The sequence below is a fragment of the Nicotiana sylvestris genome, chromosome 12 (assembly GCF_000393655.2).
Source record: "Nicotiana sylvestris chromosome 12, ASM39365v2, whole genome shotgun sequence".
Taxonomy (NCBI): domain Eukaryota; kingdom Viridiplantae; phylum Streptophyta; class Magnoliopsida; order Solanales; family Solanaceae; genus Nicotiana; species Nicotiana sylvestris.
In genome coordinates, this window is record NC_091068.1 from 158181614 (window position 1) to 158200864 (window position 19251).

Below are 19251 nucleotides of genomic sequence, written 5' to 3' on the forward strand. Positions count from 1 at the left end.
TATTGGATATAATTCTGCTTACGAATAAGAAGTGTTCTTAAAAGGATTTTACTGATTCAGATCGATAAAGAAATCTTATTACCCATCTTCTCCTTACCTATCTTCCAATCTAGAGATTATTATACTTAGCTAAGATTTACCCCTTCAAATTTGATTGATTTGTTCCAAAAGATTTCGATATCTTTTGAGCCAAACAATGACTAAGTTCTGTTTTGAACTTTTGATTGCAATTGTGTTTAGTATTACTTTTTATTAACTTCCTTTTAGTGTTTCTTTTATTTAGGGTTATGAACTTATTACTTGGTTTATCAGCAAATTGAGCTATTGGATTTTGAAGAAGAAGAACGAAATCAAGAAAATTGGATAACAGAAGAATAAAGAACGAATATGAAAAAAAAATCTACATTTTAAATAGCTAAATTTGTTTATGTAATGCCAATATTTTGGTGTTACTATTATATGTTATTGTTTTCAACTGAATTTACTGTCATTGATTAAATTATGTCATGATTTGCAGTTGAGTTTTATCCTCATAAGTTGCACCCTAAACTCATGGTGGTGATAGGACTTCAAACTAGAATAAGGGGGTGATAGGATATCCGGAAAATTAAGTTGTGTAGTTAAGTTTTCTGGACAAGTTCAAGATACAACTTATGTATTTTTTCTTATGTTACTCTGACTTCCCCAAAATAGCTGGGCATATCGAATTCTTCAAAAGTAGTATATTTTTGAAAATTTGACATGGATGCGACAACATTATTAAAATAGCACGGGCTACCCAATTTTTAGACTGGTCATTCAAAAATAGTCAGCGTTTGCAAAGTTATTGAAAAATAACCACTATTTTGCTGCAACAGGAACCAGTCCAGCATAATATAATGGAGATCGATGCATCTATGTATGAACTTCCAGCATATTATGCTGGATCTCCAACACGCGAAAAGTTCTAGCATAATATACTGGAAATGGGAGCACTTGTGAATGAACTTCCAGCATGTTATACTGAACCGATATATTATATTGGAACTCCAGTATATTATGCTGGAACTAGTATACTTATGCTGGAACTCCATTATAATATGTATATTATGCTGGAGTGTTTTCCGGATTTTGAATATTATTTCATTCAGATTTATCTTTACATGAAAAGTAGCTAAATTTCAATTACTTTTGAAATTGTGGCTATTTATGAATCTGGCTATTTTTTAATTTCTTCCGATATCATTTTAGAGAGTCTGCTCAACATAGAGTTAAAAATAACTGATGACTACTATCATATGGATTATTAGTCTTACAACTACTTGAACACAATGCTTTAAAACTAATACTATTTAATATTACTGATACTAAATCTTTTAATCTTTGATCCTGCTGCTGATAAAGGATCCTTTCTTTTTCAGAGTCCTTGTAGATCACCACCTCTTGCCTTCAAATGATTTACAAAATCAGTTACAATATTAACCCTTAAATCCCTTGTTTAATACAAATATTCAAAATCACAAATAATCCAAGATTTTAAACCAGAGGTTACAGTCCATTTCCACCACATGTAAATTAATATTGCAAGATGTCTGCATTCATAATTGGCTGATTGGAATACACATAATTCCAAGAATCATTCATAATATAACCATCAGCCATATACTCAATTTGACTATTGCCACTGTTGTTGGCATTCAAGAAACTGATGATTTGTGTTAAGGACTCAAATCTGTTGCTAAGTTCAGCCACTTGAGCTCTCAAGATTAAGTTCTCAGCTTCAACATTGAGATAATATTGGGTTGTGACATTCATAGTGGTTAAAATTTGGTTATTTTCTTTCCTTTGATGAGCTAATTGGGACATAAGATCATCCAAATGCTTTTGTTTCCTCATTCTTGATCTTCGAGCCGATTCGCGGTTCGATATCATTCTCTTCCTCTTCCTCTGATCCATTAATTGTTGAAGATCTTCTTCTGAGCCTGAGTTCTGAAGTGTATATGACCCTGAACCTGATGATGTCCCACTTGATGAAGCCATGACCAAATTTTTTTATGACCAAAACTTAGGAACAATAGAGTAGTAGTAGTAGTAATAATAATAATAATAATAATAATAATAATTGAAAATTAGCAGGAAGCTAGGGGAGCAAATGGTATCAGATACCCAGTAGTTCTAGCCGTAAATGGTGGATACTAGGCGTTGTGCATATAGACCTGTGCAGTACTGCATCTAACACATTAAATATTCCGTCTGGGGTGTACGTTCGCAAGAATGAAACTCAAAGAAATTGACGGGGAACAATAGTGTAGTAAAAATAATTGAAAATTAGCAGGACCTAGAATAGTGATTTTGGTGCAAACAAAGAGTACTAGAATGAATATATACTACTTTATTTGTTGAGTTGGGTGTAATAGGGAATACTTATTTATGGGAAATTAACTATGAAATGCAGTAAAACCAATAGAGGAAAACAACTGAGAAAGATTGCACTAAATGAGTCCTGCGCCTATATGTGGAATTTATCATAAAACCAGAAAGGAAGAGTTCAGTGAGAATTGTAGACATGAATTTCAAAGATTAGAAATAGTAACTTTAGCATCAAGATTTGCTAAAAAGCCCCAGATAATTCTGAGGCACAAATTTCAAACTTCTATTTATGTTCCAAGAAAATCTTGAAAATAAATTTTTTTTTAAGGAGATTAAAACAAGAACAAGAAACTAGTAAAGGGGCTTTGAAACAGAAAAGAAGCAGATTTATAGGTTGAAACTATGAAGAGAAAAAGAAGGAAAAAGAGAGAGAGGGTTGTAGAGGTATTTTGGCTGGGATTTTATAGCTGAAAAAGTGGGACAGCATCTGAAATTTTTTCAGGGAAATGTTTTTTTTTTTTTAAAAAGATTAATTAAGAAGGGAAAATCAAGTGGAAATAAAATAGAAAGAAGTTTGGAATCTTTGGAGAAAAAGGGTGGGGTGTGGGGAAAAATATGATGGGACATGTGGGGTTGGAGCAGAATACTCCACAACCGTCTAGATCTAGCTGGGGTGCAACATTGCTAGAGTGAGTTAAAGGTCTCAAAAAGTATTATTCCTAAATTTTCCTTATATATACATGTGATATATATATATATATGTATATATATAATATCTTGAAAACAGTCTCTCCGCCTTTTATAGAACAGGGGTAAAACTGTGTATATACTACCCTCCTCAGTTCCTACGTATGAGATTAAGTTGGGTTTGTTGTTATTGTATATATATCAAATGTGAATACATAATTATTTTGCATTTTAACTAATCTGATTGTGTATATATTTTCTTGACGGTTAATGCACAAAACATAGTACTCACTCTTTTCTGTTCCTGTCAAGTCCTCATGCTTTAAAATATTTTAGCCATCAGATTTAGAGGCAAAGCCAAGATTTAGTGCTTATGGAGTCGACCATTTGGCATTTGGGGTTCTGGTCCCTTTGAGTTACTGGGTTTTAAATTGATAATTTATATATATTAATTTAGTATTTTTAAAAAATAAATATAGAATTTAAACTAAAGCTACTGAATTCAATTGAACTCGCTTTCTACATTCTACCTCCGCTCCAGATCAGATCGTACTAGGAATCTTACAATTATTTTCTTACGGTTAAAATGAAAAGCTAAAGAAAAAGAAGTAAAGAATCTCTGATCATTCCAGGTAAAAGGAGTATCCTAGTCGTATGCACACCTCTTGGTGAAAGGTTTCCCCAACCTTAGTCACAATCCCACTAAACCAAACTAACTGAGACTTGTCCTCTTTTACATGTTCATCATTTCTTTCTTACACTAATGGTTGTTTGGTGGTACGCAGATTAAATTATTCCGAGTTTATAGTCATGTGATTATAATTTCTGAACTAAATTTTCACCTGGGAGGTGTGATAGAATAATTTTAAATTTGATGGGATAAGGTGAGATATCTAAAATTAAGTCTCGTACTAAACTTATACTATGTTTGATTAATGGTATAAATTTATTCAAATAAATTTATATCGCCAATCAAACACGATATAAATTTATTCTCACACTTTATCCCATCTCATCCCGCACACCAAATGACCCTTAATAGTGTAAACGATTATTTGTACAATTAATGAATTTTAATATTTAATAATCAGGGGCAGATGCACATGAGAGGAGGCGGGTTCACGTAAACCGATCCTCCTCCCCCTAAATCATATATAGCACTAGTAAATTTCAGCTCAAATACTTAAATTAATATGAGTGAACCCAAGGTCAAGTGAACACTTTAGTACATAATTAGTAAGGAGGTGCACATTCTACTTCTAATCGGTGGTTTGATCCCCATATTCTTTCTTCTTTTAAATCATATTTAATTAATAAATAGGGTTAAATCCCCGTGATTTGCCATGTTTTCTAATTAAATACACTTTTTGTTTCTCTCTCTCACATCCTCCCCCCTTATTAGTTACATGTTTTCTTTTTATGTTTTTTCCTTCTCTTTTTTAGTCCTTGTTTTGACTTTTAAAATTTCTAAATAAAAAACACATCTCTCAGACAACCTCTCCAAAACTCGGGTCTCCAGCACTATGGTGCACTCATTGTTGAGTATAGTGGGGCTCAACTATTTATTAATTAAGTGTAATTAGTTAGTTAGTTAGTTTGTAGTAGTATAAATACAGTAGTTAGTTAGTGATGATGTACAACTATTCATTTTTCTTCTTCTCAGTTGACTAATAACAAAGCTTTTTCTTCATCTCTTCTTCTTCTAGAACTTTCTTTTGTGCCATGATTGTAGCTCTTTAACATGGTATCAGAGCTTGGTGCTCGATTTCATTAAGCTCAGCCGTGATAAAATTTGAATCATTCAGCTGTATCGAAGCATCCGCTCATCAATTTGATCGAGCCATTTTTCAACACAGAAATCTCTTTGCTCGACCTAGGGTTGGAATTTTTTTGATTTTCTGGTTGAATCGCGGTCAAATTATATCTAATTCTGGGTGATTATGATAAAATTGTAAGAATTTCTGGTGAAGTGTTTGCTGATGTGACAATGTCGATCAATGAAGATATAGTTGGCTCACCTGTTGCTGCGTCACTGTCTACAGAACTCGTCGATCACAACCATCATCTCTACATCATCCATTTGATACTCAAGGTTCTGCTCTAATTTCTATTTAGCTTCAAGATTCAGAAAACTATTCTATTTGGGGTAGATCTATTAAAATTGTATTGCATGGTAAAAACAAGTTAGGGTTTGTTCTAGGTACTTGTAGAAAAAACAGATATGATACTAGTTTACATGAACTGTGGGATAGATGCAATGCTATTGTACTTGCTTGGATAATGAATACAGTTTCACCAAATTTAATTAGTTTAGTGATCTATGCTTCCGATGCCTATACAATGTGGGAGGATCTTAAGGAAGTATTTGATAAGGATAATGCATCCAGGGCTTGCTATTTGCATAAGAAAATTGCCACATTAACTCAAGGCATATCCTCTGTGTCTGTGTATTACACTAAACTGAGAGAATTGTGGGATGAGTGTGAAACTTTGACTCCTCCACATATTTGTGGTTGTGCTGAATCTTGGAAAAATGTAGAGCACGATTAAATACAGAAGTTGTATCAGTTCCTCACAGGGTTAAATGAGTCCTATGAGAATGCAAAAAATCAGGTCCTCATGACTCGACCCTTGCCTAATCTAAACCAAGCTTATGCTATGATAGTTAATGTGGAGAGTCAGAGAGTTAATGGAAAATGTGTATTTGCTAAGTGTAATGAAGCTGCTATGATGAGTAATAAGGGGTATACTGGAGGCTATAATAGTGGAGGACATACTAACAACAATCCTAATGGAGGTTATACAGGTGGATATAATTGTGGAGGACAAACGAACACTAATTTCAGTGGAGGCTATAGACCTAGAAACTCATTTGGTAAAGGTGTTGTTTGGTGTGACTACTGTAAATATAAGGGTCATACTAGAGAGAACTGTTTTAAGCTTCATGGCTATCCTTCTGACTTCAAAAACAAGAGAAAATGAGGGGCATCAAATGGACAGGCTAACAGTGTGACCAGTTCTGGTGTTCCAACCTCAGAGATAAGGGTCAAGGATATCAGACACCAACAACCTCTCCAACTCACTTCTTTACTCAGGAACAGTACCGGCAGATTCTGCATTTGCTGACCAAGGATAAGGAAGTTGAACCTGCTGACAATGATGTCACTGCAGGAACAACAGGTAGTATACATGCATGTATGACAATTCTGATACATAGTAACTGGATTATAGACACAAAAGCAACAAATCATATGGTTCATAGTTTGCACTTACTAGAGAAGTATGATGAAATACCAGAAAATGCTAGGAGTAAAGTTCATTTACCAACAGGAGAACGGGTGTCTATTACTCATACTAGTATTTGTTCTTTCTTCAAAAATAAAAGGGTTCAGAACATTCTTCGCATTCTAGAGGTTAAATATAACCTCCTCTCAGTGTCCAAACTCATAAAGGCGTTGCAGTGTCTAGCAGCATTTACCCTAATTTCTGTATCTTTCAGGAACTCTCACGTGAGAAGGTGTTGGAGATTGGTAAGGAAGAGTTGGGTCTGTACATTCTCAAGGAAGAATACAGAGCAATACTCTATCACCAAGGCACTCATTCCAATTCAATTGTATATACCATTCCAGGCGACACCAATAAATGTAGTAATCTAGCAAATAATAAGACTTGTGTTGTATCTTCTTTGTGGCATCGAAGATTAGGACATGCTTCTTTAAAGGTTTTGAGATATGTAGATGATTTGCATAATATGCAGCTGAAGGAACATCATTGTATTGTGTGTCCTATAGTTAAACAATCAAGACTATATTTCCCTACTAGTTCTTCTTTCTCTAAGTATATCTTTGATATTGTGCATGGTAATGTCTGGGAGCCATATAGGGTGCCTACACATGATGGCAAGAGATATTTTCTGACCTTAGTAGATGATTACTCCAGATATACCTGAGTATTTTAACTACATTTTAAGTCAGATACAATTGGGGTAATCAAAAGCTTTATAGCAATGGTTTCAATACAGTTTGATCACAAACTCAAATTTCTAAGAACAGACAATGGCACAGAGTTCTTTACTGACCAAATGCAGATCTTGTTGAAGACTCAAGGTATAGAACATCAAAGTTCTTACAAATATCCCTCAACAGAATGGGGTCATTGAGAGAAAGCACAGGTCTATCCTAGACATGGCTAGAACACTCAGGTTCCAAGCCTTTCTACCACTCAAGGTTTGGGGAGAATGTATCTCTACAGCAGTCTATCTTCTCAATTGTTCGCCTACTGCACTGTTCCAAGGCAAATCTTCTTTTGAGAAGTTATTTCAAAAGAGTCTTTCATTACAGTATCAGAAAGTGTTTTACAACCTTTGTTATGCCATTACCATAAAAAAAAAAGGGATAAATTCTGTCCCAAAGCAATCCCAACTGTTCACATGGGGTATTCCTCATCTCAGAAGGGATATATTCTCTATGATTTGTGTTCAAAAGGGTTCTTTGTTAGCAGGGACACTGTGTTCAAAGAAGAAGTATTCCCTTTTAAGCATATGACTTCTGGTGCCTCTCCCTTATTTTCTATCTTAGAGTTTGTAGAACAACCTACACAACCAGTTTTTGACCTTGATGCCTCCTCCTCTGTTGATGCTGAGTATCCTGCACCTTCACCTATCCAGCACTCTACTGATAAAGTTGAATCTTTTTCTTCTTCCATCTCAGATCCTCTAGATCTTGTCCAGCCTATTTTATCCTTACCAAGCTCTTCTCATATCTCAGTTGGTGAACCATATGTTCCTTCCATAGCACTCAGAAAATCATCAAGGACTACCAAACCACCTGTGTGGCTAGCTGATTATGTGGTTCCACCAACTAAGTCTACATATCCTATATCAAACTATGTGGCCTATGATAAGTTGTCCTCTGCCTATAGAGCTTCTCTTGTTGGATTCTCGGCTATTGTGGAACCCAAATCCTTCTTAGAAGCCTGTAGGGATCCCTAGTGGGTTGAGGCTATGAAAGCTGAAACCATAGCTCTTAAAGAAAACAACACTTGGTCTATTATTCATCTCCTTCCTGGCAAGGTTCCTATAATTTGTAAGTGGGTGTTTAAAGTCAAATACAAGTCATCTGGTGAAGTGGAAAAGTATAAGGCCAGGTTGGTGTCCAAAGGTTACAGTCAACAAGAAGGAATAGACTACACAAAAAATTTCTCTCCTGTAGCTAAAATGGTTACTGTGAGAGTTGTGGTTGCATTGATTGCTGCTTTAGGAGGGTATGTGTTCCAAATGGATGATCACAATGTTTTCCTTCAAAGAGATCTTCTTAAAGTGGTATATATGCATGTTCCTGGTGGCTTTTCAAGCCAAGTGGAGTGTCAGCATGTGTGCAGATTGCATAAGTCACTCTATAGATTAAAACAGGCACCTAAACAATGGAATCTGAAACTAACTGAAGCTCTTATAGATATGGGATTTGCTCAAATTCACTATGACTACTCTTTGTTTACTGATGAATATAAATTATTCATGTATTTTTATACGTATAAATAAGGATTTTTAAATAAACCATGAATAAATATATTCGATTCTCCTATATTTTCTAACAAGTTCTGCAGAGGAAAGTTGAATTGAGGAAAGAGTACTACAAGCAAAACAGGGAGGAAAAAGAGCAATGCACGTGGTAAACAAGAGTGAATCAAATTTTGAAGTCACAACATAAAGTCTTGAAGTTACAACATCAACTTTTGAAGTCACAACTTCATGACTTAAAGTTGCAACATCATCTCACATTTGCTACACATTTTCCATAAATAGACACTCATAATATATTGTGAAAAGAGGATCTGATGAGAGAAGAACTATTGTTGGTCTTTATTTTGTCTTTAATATTCCTAAGTCCTAGTAGTTATCCTTTTGTGAAAAATAATATATTTGTACCAATTCTCCGTATTTCTAAACTAGGTTCTTTTTCTTACTTCATAATGGAGTAATCTTTAGTGTTGGGATAGTTGATGAAGCTTGATATATATATATATATATATATATATATATATATATATATATATATATATATATTATAATACTATCGCAGTTTTAATACATTCTTGGTTTGAAACTTTCTATTTATATTTTATATTGTGCTATAATAATAATAATTTTTAACTAATCATTGTTATCTTTAAGTTACTCTCATATTAATTTTGTAATTCTCACGGAGCAAAATTAATATATAGTAACTATTGAATAAAATAGTGAAGTGAGAGTAATTATTAGTAAGCTATTATTAAAAGTCAATAATCTTGCTTGCCTCAATTTTAATTCTCACAGAGGAATTGTAGTCGCAGGATTATTGATTTAGTAAAAATATTCTCACGAAATTTTTACTATCTTTTAGCACAATTCAGACCAGAAGATATTTCGGTTTAACCGTCATCAATTTTAACTCAATTAATTACATAACCTCACGGAGTGTTATTAGTTGATTAATTCTTGGTGAGATAAGATATAATTGTATTAGAAATAAGCAATTATCCTTTAGAGAAATACATGTAGAAAGTGAGATTTTATTATAATATATTATTAAGTGAATTCAACGAATCCCAACTCTTTTTTAAATTACAAATCTTTTGAAAGTTGTTTAATTTTGTTAAGTATTTAACAAGTTTTAATTCCACAAACTTTTCATCAATCTGGTTCTTTCAAATAGTAGCTAAAATATTATAAGTCTGTAGAATAGATTTTCCAATCTCTGTGGGACGATATCATAAACTATACTAGAATTTGACAAAGCACGAGCAGGAAAATCCTATACACATTGGCCTCGTCAAATTTTTGGCGTTGTTACCGGAGATTGACATACATCTACTTCAGATTAAATACTTTGTTATTAATTTGAGAACTTATTACTTTTAAATTCTTTTTCAGTTAGTATTTTCACTAATTAAGTGCTATAACTACTACTGTTTATTTAATATACTAATGTAACATTTTTTTACAATAATATTATAATTTCTTCTGATTGTTAGTACTTCTCCCTACCAAATTCCATCATTGTTCTTTAGCAAATTTTACGTACTACTATCAGTAGTTTCTCCTCTATTACAATAATAGTGTTATACTATTTTATTCTATTTTGTTTCTTTCTCTGTGTTATAACTACTACTTATTGCTTTTGTAACGTGTACATCTATAAATATTCCAATATTGTTAGTTCTTTCACGTTGAAGTTCTTTCACGATGTATTATACTACTGAAAAATATTCTTATGACTATTCCAACTATATATGCTATCATTAATTACTTTTGTCCATATATAGTAATATTATATTATTATTTCTTATCATAGTTTATTGTTGCATTATTTTATTTATTACGATTTTGTTATAGGTTTGAGTATAATATTATTGTTCTCTATAGATAATAAAATTATAGTACAATAATGTTTGTTTAGCACGTATTGTTTTTATCATCTTTGTATTTTTCTTTTATATACTTATTTTTTTCTCTTGTAATTTCTATACTTAAGAAGTTTAAGTAGTTTATGAACTGCTCTTCTATAAAAGAGTTAGCTAATTACGATCCTGAAATTGAAAGATCTCTTCGATTGCGCAGGAAAGAACAAACATCGTCGTCTCAAGGAGCAGCTTGTAAAGAAATGAAAAACCAGGAAGCAGAGGACATTAACCAACTTGGGATCCCACCACCAGTCCATGTAGAGGAGCAATTTGATGAAGTGGCGTCAAGGCCAGCAAACAGAATCCTTAGGGACTATGCTAGACCTGATCATTTCAACTGTGCATCTAGTGTTAGAAAGCCCCCAGTGGCAGCCAACAACTTTGAAATCAGAACCGACTTGATTCAGATAATTCAACAATCTTATATCTTCACTGGTGATACAAGTGAAAACCCACATAGTCATTTAATTAATTTTCTAGAACTTGTAGAAACTGCTAAGTACAATGGAGTACCTCCTGAAGCTATCAAGTTAAGGCTATTTCTTTTTTCTTTAAAAGGAGATGCCAAGACTTGGTTGCGAAGTTTGCCTCAAGGGTCCATTACCACATTGGACCAGATGACTTAGAAGTTTTTAAACAAATATTTTTCCCCTGCTAAAACAACAAAGTTAAGACAAGACATATCTAATTTCTTGCAGACTGATACTGAGTCAGTTTATCAAGCTTGGGAAAGATTAAAAGCAATGTTAAGAAAATGCCCACACCATGATATTCCTGAACATATGCAATTGTACATTTTCTATCACGGGTTAAAACGCTCTGCTAGAAATGTGATAGATGCAGCTGCAGGAGGTTCTGTAATGGGAAAAACCACAGAGGAAGCATTGCAACTGTTGAATGAAATTTCTGAGAACACTATCCAATGGCCATCTGAGCGTGTAATCATTAAAAAGGCTGCTACGGTAAATCAAGTTGATGCTTTAAATACACTAACACAACAGATTATTTCTTTGGCACAAAAGTTTGAATCTTTTCTGGTGAATATACAACAATCAAACCACTCTGAGGCTTGTGACATGTGCAGAGGAAACCATTAGAACCATGAATGTCAAGCAACCAATCAAACGGATGAACAGGTTAATGTCATCGGTTACAAGTCACATCTTTTTAGGAGTCCAATGGCACAGAAGCATCCAGGATTTCAGTGGAGTAACCCAAATGATGCAGAAAACTCTCAAAGCTTCCAGAAACAACAGGTACAGGGTTCGCCGGGATACCAAAGTCAAAATCGTGGGCAGCCGAGTTACAGACCATATCAGCAAGCAGGACCATATCAACAAACGAGGTCATACCAGCAGAGGCCCCAACAATCTCATCCAAGTCTTGATGACCTTTTGTACAAGTATATTAAGGTCACTGATGAAAAGATGGAAACCCAAAATTCATCTCTCAAAAATCTAGAAATTCAGTTAAGCCAATTGGCAGCTCTTGTGTCAGAAAAGATTCAGGGTCATTTACCAAGCAATACAGAGAAAAATCCAAAGGAGCACCTTAAGGCCATCACTTTATGGTCAGGTAAGGAACTTGATGAACCTTATGCAGATAGACAAGAAAAGAACAAGGCAGAACAACAGGTAGACAAGAATAAGAATATTAACAAATCATCTGAACCATCAAAAGAGAGAGAAATAAAGAATAAGGAAGAAAAAATTTCTGAAAAAATGGTTGCCCCACCTGTGACAATTCCTTTTCCACAAAAAATGAAACGAGAAAAGCTTGATGGTCAATTTGCAATGTTTTTGGAAATCTTGAAACAAATTCATATTAATATTCCTTTCATTAATGCTTTGTTGCAAATGCCTTCATATGCTAAATTTTTATAAGAAATTTTGTCAAGTAAATGGAAATTGGAAGAAGTCTCTATGGTAATGCTTACTAAAAAATGTAGTGCTATACTTCAAAATAAGCTACCACAAAAACTTGGTGATCCTGGTAGTTTTACAATTCCATGCCCTTTGGGAGGTGTATATTTTGAAAAGGCACTTTACGATACTGGAGCTTCAATAAATTTGATGCCATTTTCTATCTTTAGAAAATTAGATTTTGGTAAAATGAAGGACATAAGTGTTTCTCTTCAGTTTCCAGATCAAAGTACTAAGAAACCTAAGGGAATAATTGAAAATGTGCTTGTAAGAGTAGATAAGTTTGTTTTCCCTGTAGATTTTATAGTACTTGAAATGAAAGAATATCCTGATGAACCGATAATTTTTGTAACACCCCGTAATTTGAATCGGTTGTGGATGCATTAAACGAGTAATAGCATGATGGTAATTGAGTGATTATGTTAATAAGTGTATAAGTTATACTAGAGGTGAATTGGGGTCTAAGGAGAGGCCTAAGTCTAAGCCAAGTTGGAAAAGTTTCATATTAGACGAAATCTGTAAATGAGTGCGCACAAGACCTCACTTTGAACGATCATATCTCCAGTTATATAATGAGTTGTGTGATGCATAACCTATCAAATTAAATTCCTTTGAATCTAGTTTCCAACGCAATAAACCGTTCATCATTTGGAGGTGTATACAGAAAGTTATGACCATTTTACTGGGCAGGTGTCACTAGCGCGAACATGAGCGCGAAGACGCGCGAAAAGTCGTGCGTTTTTGCTGAGTATTCTGCCTCCCGCGCGCGAACAGGCGTGCGAGCTCGCGCGCCTGGAAGGTTTTAAATATCTTAAAGACCGGAAATAAGAGGAATTGAGTCATTTCTCAAGCTTAGGGCTTCCTCTACACCCCAACTCGACCAAGGCATCCAATTGCACACCTAAGGTGAGTTTTTAAGTGTGTTTTCATGGTGATTTCACTTCTCAATCACTAGTTACAACATGATTTTGATTGGGTTTCATAGGATTTCTTCAAAATCTCAAGAACACCCCAAAAGTTGTCTTTCAAGATTTGGTCTACAAGAGGTAATCCTACACCCTTAGACTTACATATATGGTGTTATTATGGAATCATGAGTATAAATCAAGTATTACAACTTATGGTATGGTGATTGGAAGCCATAAATTTCCAATTTAAATACATGATCATGGTAGGGATTTAAAGGTGATTATTTGATAGGATTTGTTGGTTGGGTGTGAATGGATGGTCATATACGTGATGTTGAAAGTTATAAATTGGTTAATCATGATGGTAGGATAAATTGTTGATGAATGGTGGTAATTAGATGAACTAATTATATGGTGATGAGATGTAGAGGTTTATGCCTACAAGGTGTTTGATAATATGCCTAAATGGCTTAAGTTATGGAATTTGTTACTAATATTGGTTCCATTGGATATTGCTATTGTAGATTGAAGGTTGTTAGTGTTGTGGATCATTGTAGTATCACTAAGGGGTGACATTGAGGTATGTGAGGCTAACTCTCTATGTTTGGGAATGTTAATGATCCTCCCTACGCTACGTTCTTTTTACGACGTATCAATTGCCTCATAAATATAGTTAAGCCTAGTTCCTTGAATAGTTGTAGAACTTCTATTCTCTAGCTTCATAACTCGTTCATGACTTTCATTTTGAATGTCGTGAGCTCAGTTCGTATTCAATATAGACTTGGGTTTGATGTCCCTAAGTCTCAGTATAGCTTACTCAGTATGTCATAGACAGTTGAAGTTTCAGTGTTCAAAATCAGTTCAAGAATACATGTCACATTCTAGTCCTATTCAGTATTCCAGTATTATGTAGCTCATTATGATTTAGTATTACAGTCTTATGTATCAGTATGGTCTAGTATTATAGTATCATGTAATTCAGCGTGATTCAGTATTTCACTATCATGTATTGCAGTATGATTCTCAATTCCTGATTTTAAATCCCTGGATGTTGAACACTTGTATTTGGGCCTGAGGCCGATGCTTTATGCATCTTTGGGCCTGAGGCCGCAGTTTATGATTTATGCATTTTGGACCTGAGGTTGCAGTTATGTATACGTATACTTGGGCCTGAAGCCGCAGTTTGTGCACAGATATATATATATATATATATATAGTTTGTGCACATATACATATATATATATATATATATATATTGGGCCTGAGGCCGCAGTTTATTATTCAGATAAACAAGTTGTTCATCATTCAGAAGAGGGAGTATTCATATCCTTACTTCCTTTGTTCAGTTCAATTATCAGTTACCATTTCAGTTTCCAGTTATCAGTTCAGTATCAGTCATCAGTTCAGCTATCAGTTATCAGTTTAGTTATCATTTATCATTTCAGTTTCAGTTTCAATAGTTATCATTTCAGTTATCAATTATCAAATCTCAGTTATTAGCTTAATTTCAGTTTCAGCATTTATAATTCTTTCTTTCAGTTTCTTTACATACCAGTAGAATTCAAATGTACTGACGTCATTTTTGCTCGGGGCCTGCATCTCACAATGCAGGTAATAATTTACAGGTCGACAACGCAGAGTGCTAGGATTCTCGTATCAGCTATTTGGTGATCCCCAGTTCTTTCGGGGCATTATCATTACTTTACAGCCTTTCATACTTACAGATAGTCAGTGTTTCAGTACTTTAATAAAGGCTTCATAGACTAGAGTAACAGTTAGACAGAGTCTCAGACTTTTCATGTTAAGCCATGTTGGCTGCAAATATGTTTCAGAATTGTATTAGCATTTTTGCACTTTGATTTATATCATCCAGACTTTCAGTATATCAGCATGTGTTAGTTTATCTTCCGCATTTAGTATGTTATGATATCACATGTTGATTCAGCCAGCCAGTTGGTTCGCTCGGTCACATGTAGCCAGGCACCGAGTGTCGTGTTACGTCCAGGCCCAGGTTCGGGGCGTGACAAAGCTTGGTATCAGAGCACTAGGTTCAAGAGTCTTAGGGAGTCTCTGAAGCCATGTCCAGTGGAGTTTCCTTTATATGTGTATGCTGGCCACTCATATAAATGGTTAACTACCAAGACATTCAGGATTGTCTCATCTCTTTCTACTCTAGATCGTGTCATGAAGCTTAGAGCAATAGTTAACCTTCTCTTCCTATCGAATTCCAAACGTATTGGATGCCCAAGCGACGTGAAGGAGAAACCTAAGGTCCTAAAGATGATAATTGCCCATTGGGGTATAATTATGGAGTACAGGTTGGTAAATATGAGACTTGAGAGGGTGTTAAAGTGGGATGCAATGGATAGTAGTATAGATTAGAGCATAACCTTATCAGAAAGTACAAAAGCAGTTATCATGCCTTATGGTTATCAGTTTACCTCAGTTTCTAGTTATACAGTTTTTCAGTTAGCAAGTTTATGGTTATTCAGTACGTCAGTATTCAGTTATATGGTTACCAAATATCCATTTTCAGTGTATCAAAATTTCTGGTGACTTGTGAGTATACAGTGATGCATATGGGTTCTCAAAGAAAATGTAAGTAATAATGATTATAGCGAAATCTTCGCATGTTTTAGGGATTAAGACCCAAGACTCACCGGATGGTGCATGAAGTGATTTATCAGATGTGTGTGGTAGTATATCTGTATGTCAGACCCTATAGTGTAGCAGGTTAAGAATTTGACCACAAATGGCCTAGAATTGGTCATTATAGTTTTGGAAGAAAAAAAGGGAGACTAAGGGGAAAATACCTATGAGTCAGAAACGTTTGTTATTACCAAAGATGTAATTTCGTACAACTCATGCAAATGACAAGAAGATATGATGTATGAAATGAGAACCAAGAGCAGCCAATATTGAATTTCAGGGAATGATTTTAAGTTGTTTAGAATTATTCAAATCAGAACTAGAAGTACCACGCTAGTAAGCTACTATAAGAAGCAGCTACTGACATAAGATAAAAGATATGGCAGTTCCTCCTTAGGTTATGTGACTAAGTGATTACCGCAGATGTTTATAGTATGATATGATTTTGTATTATATAGAAAGTTTGGGGTTAGATATTCTAATTTTGTTTAAGACAGATGAATTTCCCTAAGTGTGATCCATGTACATAGTTCAAAAAAATGATAGGGTGTGGCAAAAGAATATGGTCAGATGATGAGGGAAGTTAGGAGTAACCTTATGCTTCATTTTAGTTATTCAAAGCAGGAGAAGAAAATATGATGCTAGTGGGTGGTTAATAAAAGGATATTAAGTAAGTTTTGAGTAGATACAATGAATTAGCAATTTCAACTGAGCTAGTAGAGGTGAGATTTGATCCACTTAGCCAGGTTATCTCTAGTGAGTGGATGGCAGTTTGAAAATACCGAACGCATGTGTCAGAGCCCAAAGAGTTTAAGTTAAACCCGAAGTACAGTGGCAGTGGGAAAAAAAATCAGCTAGCAGTGAGAGAGCAAACTATAGAAGAATAGCCTTTAGGAATTATCGAAATGTGATTTCTCCAGGATTGACAGTGTGGGCAGAGTTAAATCATTACGATTATGTAGGATAGTTATGAAGACATAAGCTTTCCGTTTATGTAAATAATTTAGTTTTTCCTAGTAAGAAAGATTTCGCAAAGGTAAGTTGGGAGATGAGTCGTCATTAACGTAAAGTGCAAAGAGTTGCAGAAGATAAAGAAAGTTGTTAGAATCCCGAAAGAAAAGAAGAAGGATCTATAAGACCTTTGTTCTAAGGGGTGATGTGAATTTTTTTTGTAAGTCCAATTAGTGATTTGAAACCCAAATAGTCAGCATGGGATATGAAAAGGAAAATTAGTTCAGTAATGAGAGAAAATTGTATAATTACCACATGGATTATGTATAACATGTGTAAGAAACACAAAGTGAGTAGAATGATCACCGAGCTTAGTTATTGATGATAAAGTGATCAAAGAAAAGCTATAAAATCATGCCTATTTATGTGTTATGAGGGTAGTGCCATTGCATGAGACTCTAATTGTGGAGTACAAGTCAAAGACTTAGATCGCAACAATGCTATAAGTGTTTTCAGGAAGTGCTTAGAATGATAATCAAGTATGGGAAGTGCAGCTCATGATTGCGACAAACAAGAGAACTATGGTGAAATAAGTTCGCCGCTTAGCCAAGCAAAGAGTTTGGCTTTCGGATTCTGAAGATGGTGGAATTATTGTCCAGAACAAAATTTGTTCTTCCTTAGTAGCTGAAGTGAAGAAGAAATGGTTTGATGATCCCTACGTGTTGCAGTTGAAAGAGTAGATTCACAAGTATAAAATGATGGCTTTTGAATAAGGGGGAGATGATGGTACTTTGAGGTACCAAGACAGATTGTGTGTTCCAGACATAGATGGACTTAAAGAGGGAAAATCATGTTAGAAGCCCATAATCCCAGGTATTCTTTCCATCCAGGTTCCCCAAATATGTATCATAACCAAGGAGATTTATTGGTTGAACCACATGAAAAAGAACGTCGTAGACTTTGTGGCCAATTGTCTGAATTGCTAGCAAGTGAAAGTCGAGCAGTAGAAAGTCTAGTGTTTTCATCCCAGGATACATATACTTTTGAGTGGAGATGGTAAATATGGACCTTATAATAGGATTATCTCGCTCATTTTGAAAGTATGGTTTTTATGGGCGAAGGTGTAGATTGCCAATTAGTTGGTTCGAAGTTGGCGAAGCAGAGTTTCGGGGACCAGATTTGGTGTATCTGTCTATGGAGAAAGTCAAGTTGATTCAATAGCATTTGTAGACAGTTCAGAGTTGCCAAAAATCCTATTTGAATATGCAACATAGAGACCTAGAGTCTCAAGTTGATGATTGGGTGTTTCTAAAAGTTTCACATATGAAAGGTGTTATAAGATTTGGAAAGAAAGGAAAGCTCAATCCCAGATACATCAACCCATGTAGGATCCTATGAAGGATCGGGTAAGTAGATTATGAGATAGAATTTCCACCATAATTAGCAGTTGTACACCATTATTTCATGTGTCATGTTATAAAATTCAAGTTTCCAGTATTCAAATCTCATGTCACGACATTTATGTTTTCAGTATTCAGATCTCATGTTAGAACATTCAAGTTAGTTCAGTACTCAGATACTTATGCCAGTCCAGTACTCAGATATTCATGACAGCTTAATACTCAGGTATTGATGTGAGTTCAGTGAGTAGATATTCACGTCAGTTCAGCACTCGATTATTCGTGCCAGTTCAGTATTCATGTAGATATTTCATGTTATGCATATTATTATGCCCTATGGAGCTAGTGTTATGCTCGGTTAGCTGGTAGGTATTTTGGAGAAATGTCGAAGTTATCTAACCTTCTCATTCAGACCTTATAATACAATCTCCATGTCTTTCAGTGTTTAGCCAGTTTAGTAGCCATTAACTCTAATACCTATCCAGTTCAGTATCTCATTAATTCAGTAACTCTGTATTCATTCACTTTAGTATGGAAGTGTTAATGAAGGTTTATGGTCCCACCAAACCAATTTAAAGTCCAGAGTAATCCTAAGATACAACCAGGAAAAAAATCATTTGAGGACGAATGATCCCAAGGGGGAGATAATGTAACACCCCGTAATTTGAATCGGTTGTGGATGCATTAAACGAGTAATAGCATGATGGTAATTGAGTGGTTATGTTAATAAGTGTATAAGTTATACTAGAGGTGAATTGGGGTCTAAGGAGAGGCCTAAGTCTAAGCCAAGTTGGAAAAGTTTCATATTAGACGAAATCTGTAAATGAGTGCGCACAAGACCTCACTTTGAACGACCATATCTCCAGTTATATAACTAGTTGTGTGATTCATAACCTATCAAATTAAATTCCTTTGAATCTAGTTTCCAATACAACAAACCGT

The 19251-nt window shown here is 34.8% G+C and overlaps 1 protein-coding gene and 1 non-coding gene across 2 annotated transcripts; both read right to left on the minus strand.

Annotated features, from left to right (window-relative positions):
• Positions 1–1250: 1250 nt before the first annotated feature.
• LOC104231112 (bZIP transcription factor 44-like) lies at positions 1251–2781 on the minus strand. The gene has a single exon (XM_009784049.2). It carries the CDS (start codon positions 2017–2019, stop codon positions 1555–1557), a length of 465 nt encoding a protein of 154 aa, XP_009782351.1. The 5' UTR covers positions 2020–2781; the 3' UTR covers positions 1251–1554.
• Positions 2782–11144: 8363 nt separating this feature from the next.
• Positions 11145–11251, minus strand: LOC138884414 (small nucleolar RNA R71). Its single transcript, XR_011404608.1, has one exon. It is a non-coding gene; the product is annotated as a small nucleolar RNA R71 (small nucleolar RNA).
• Between the last annotated feature and the right edge of the window lie 8000 nt (positions 11252–19251).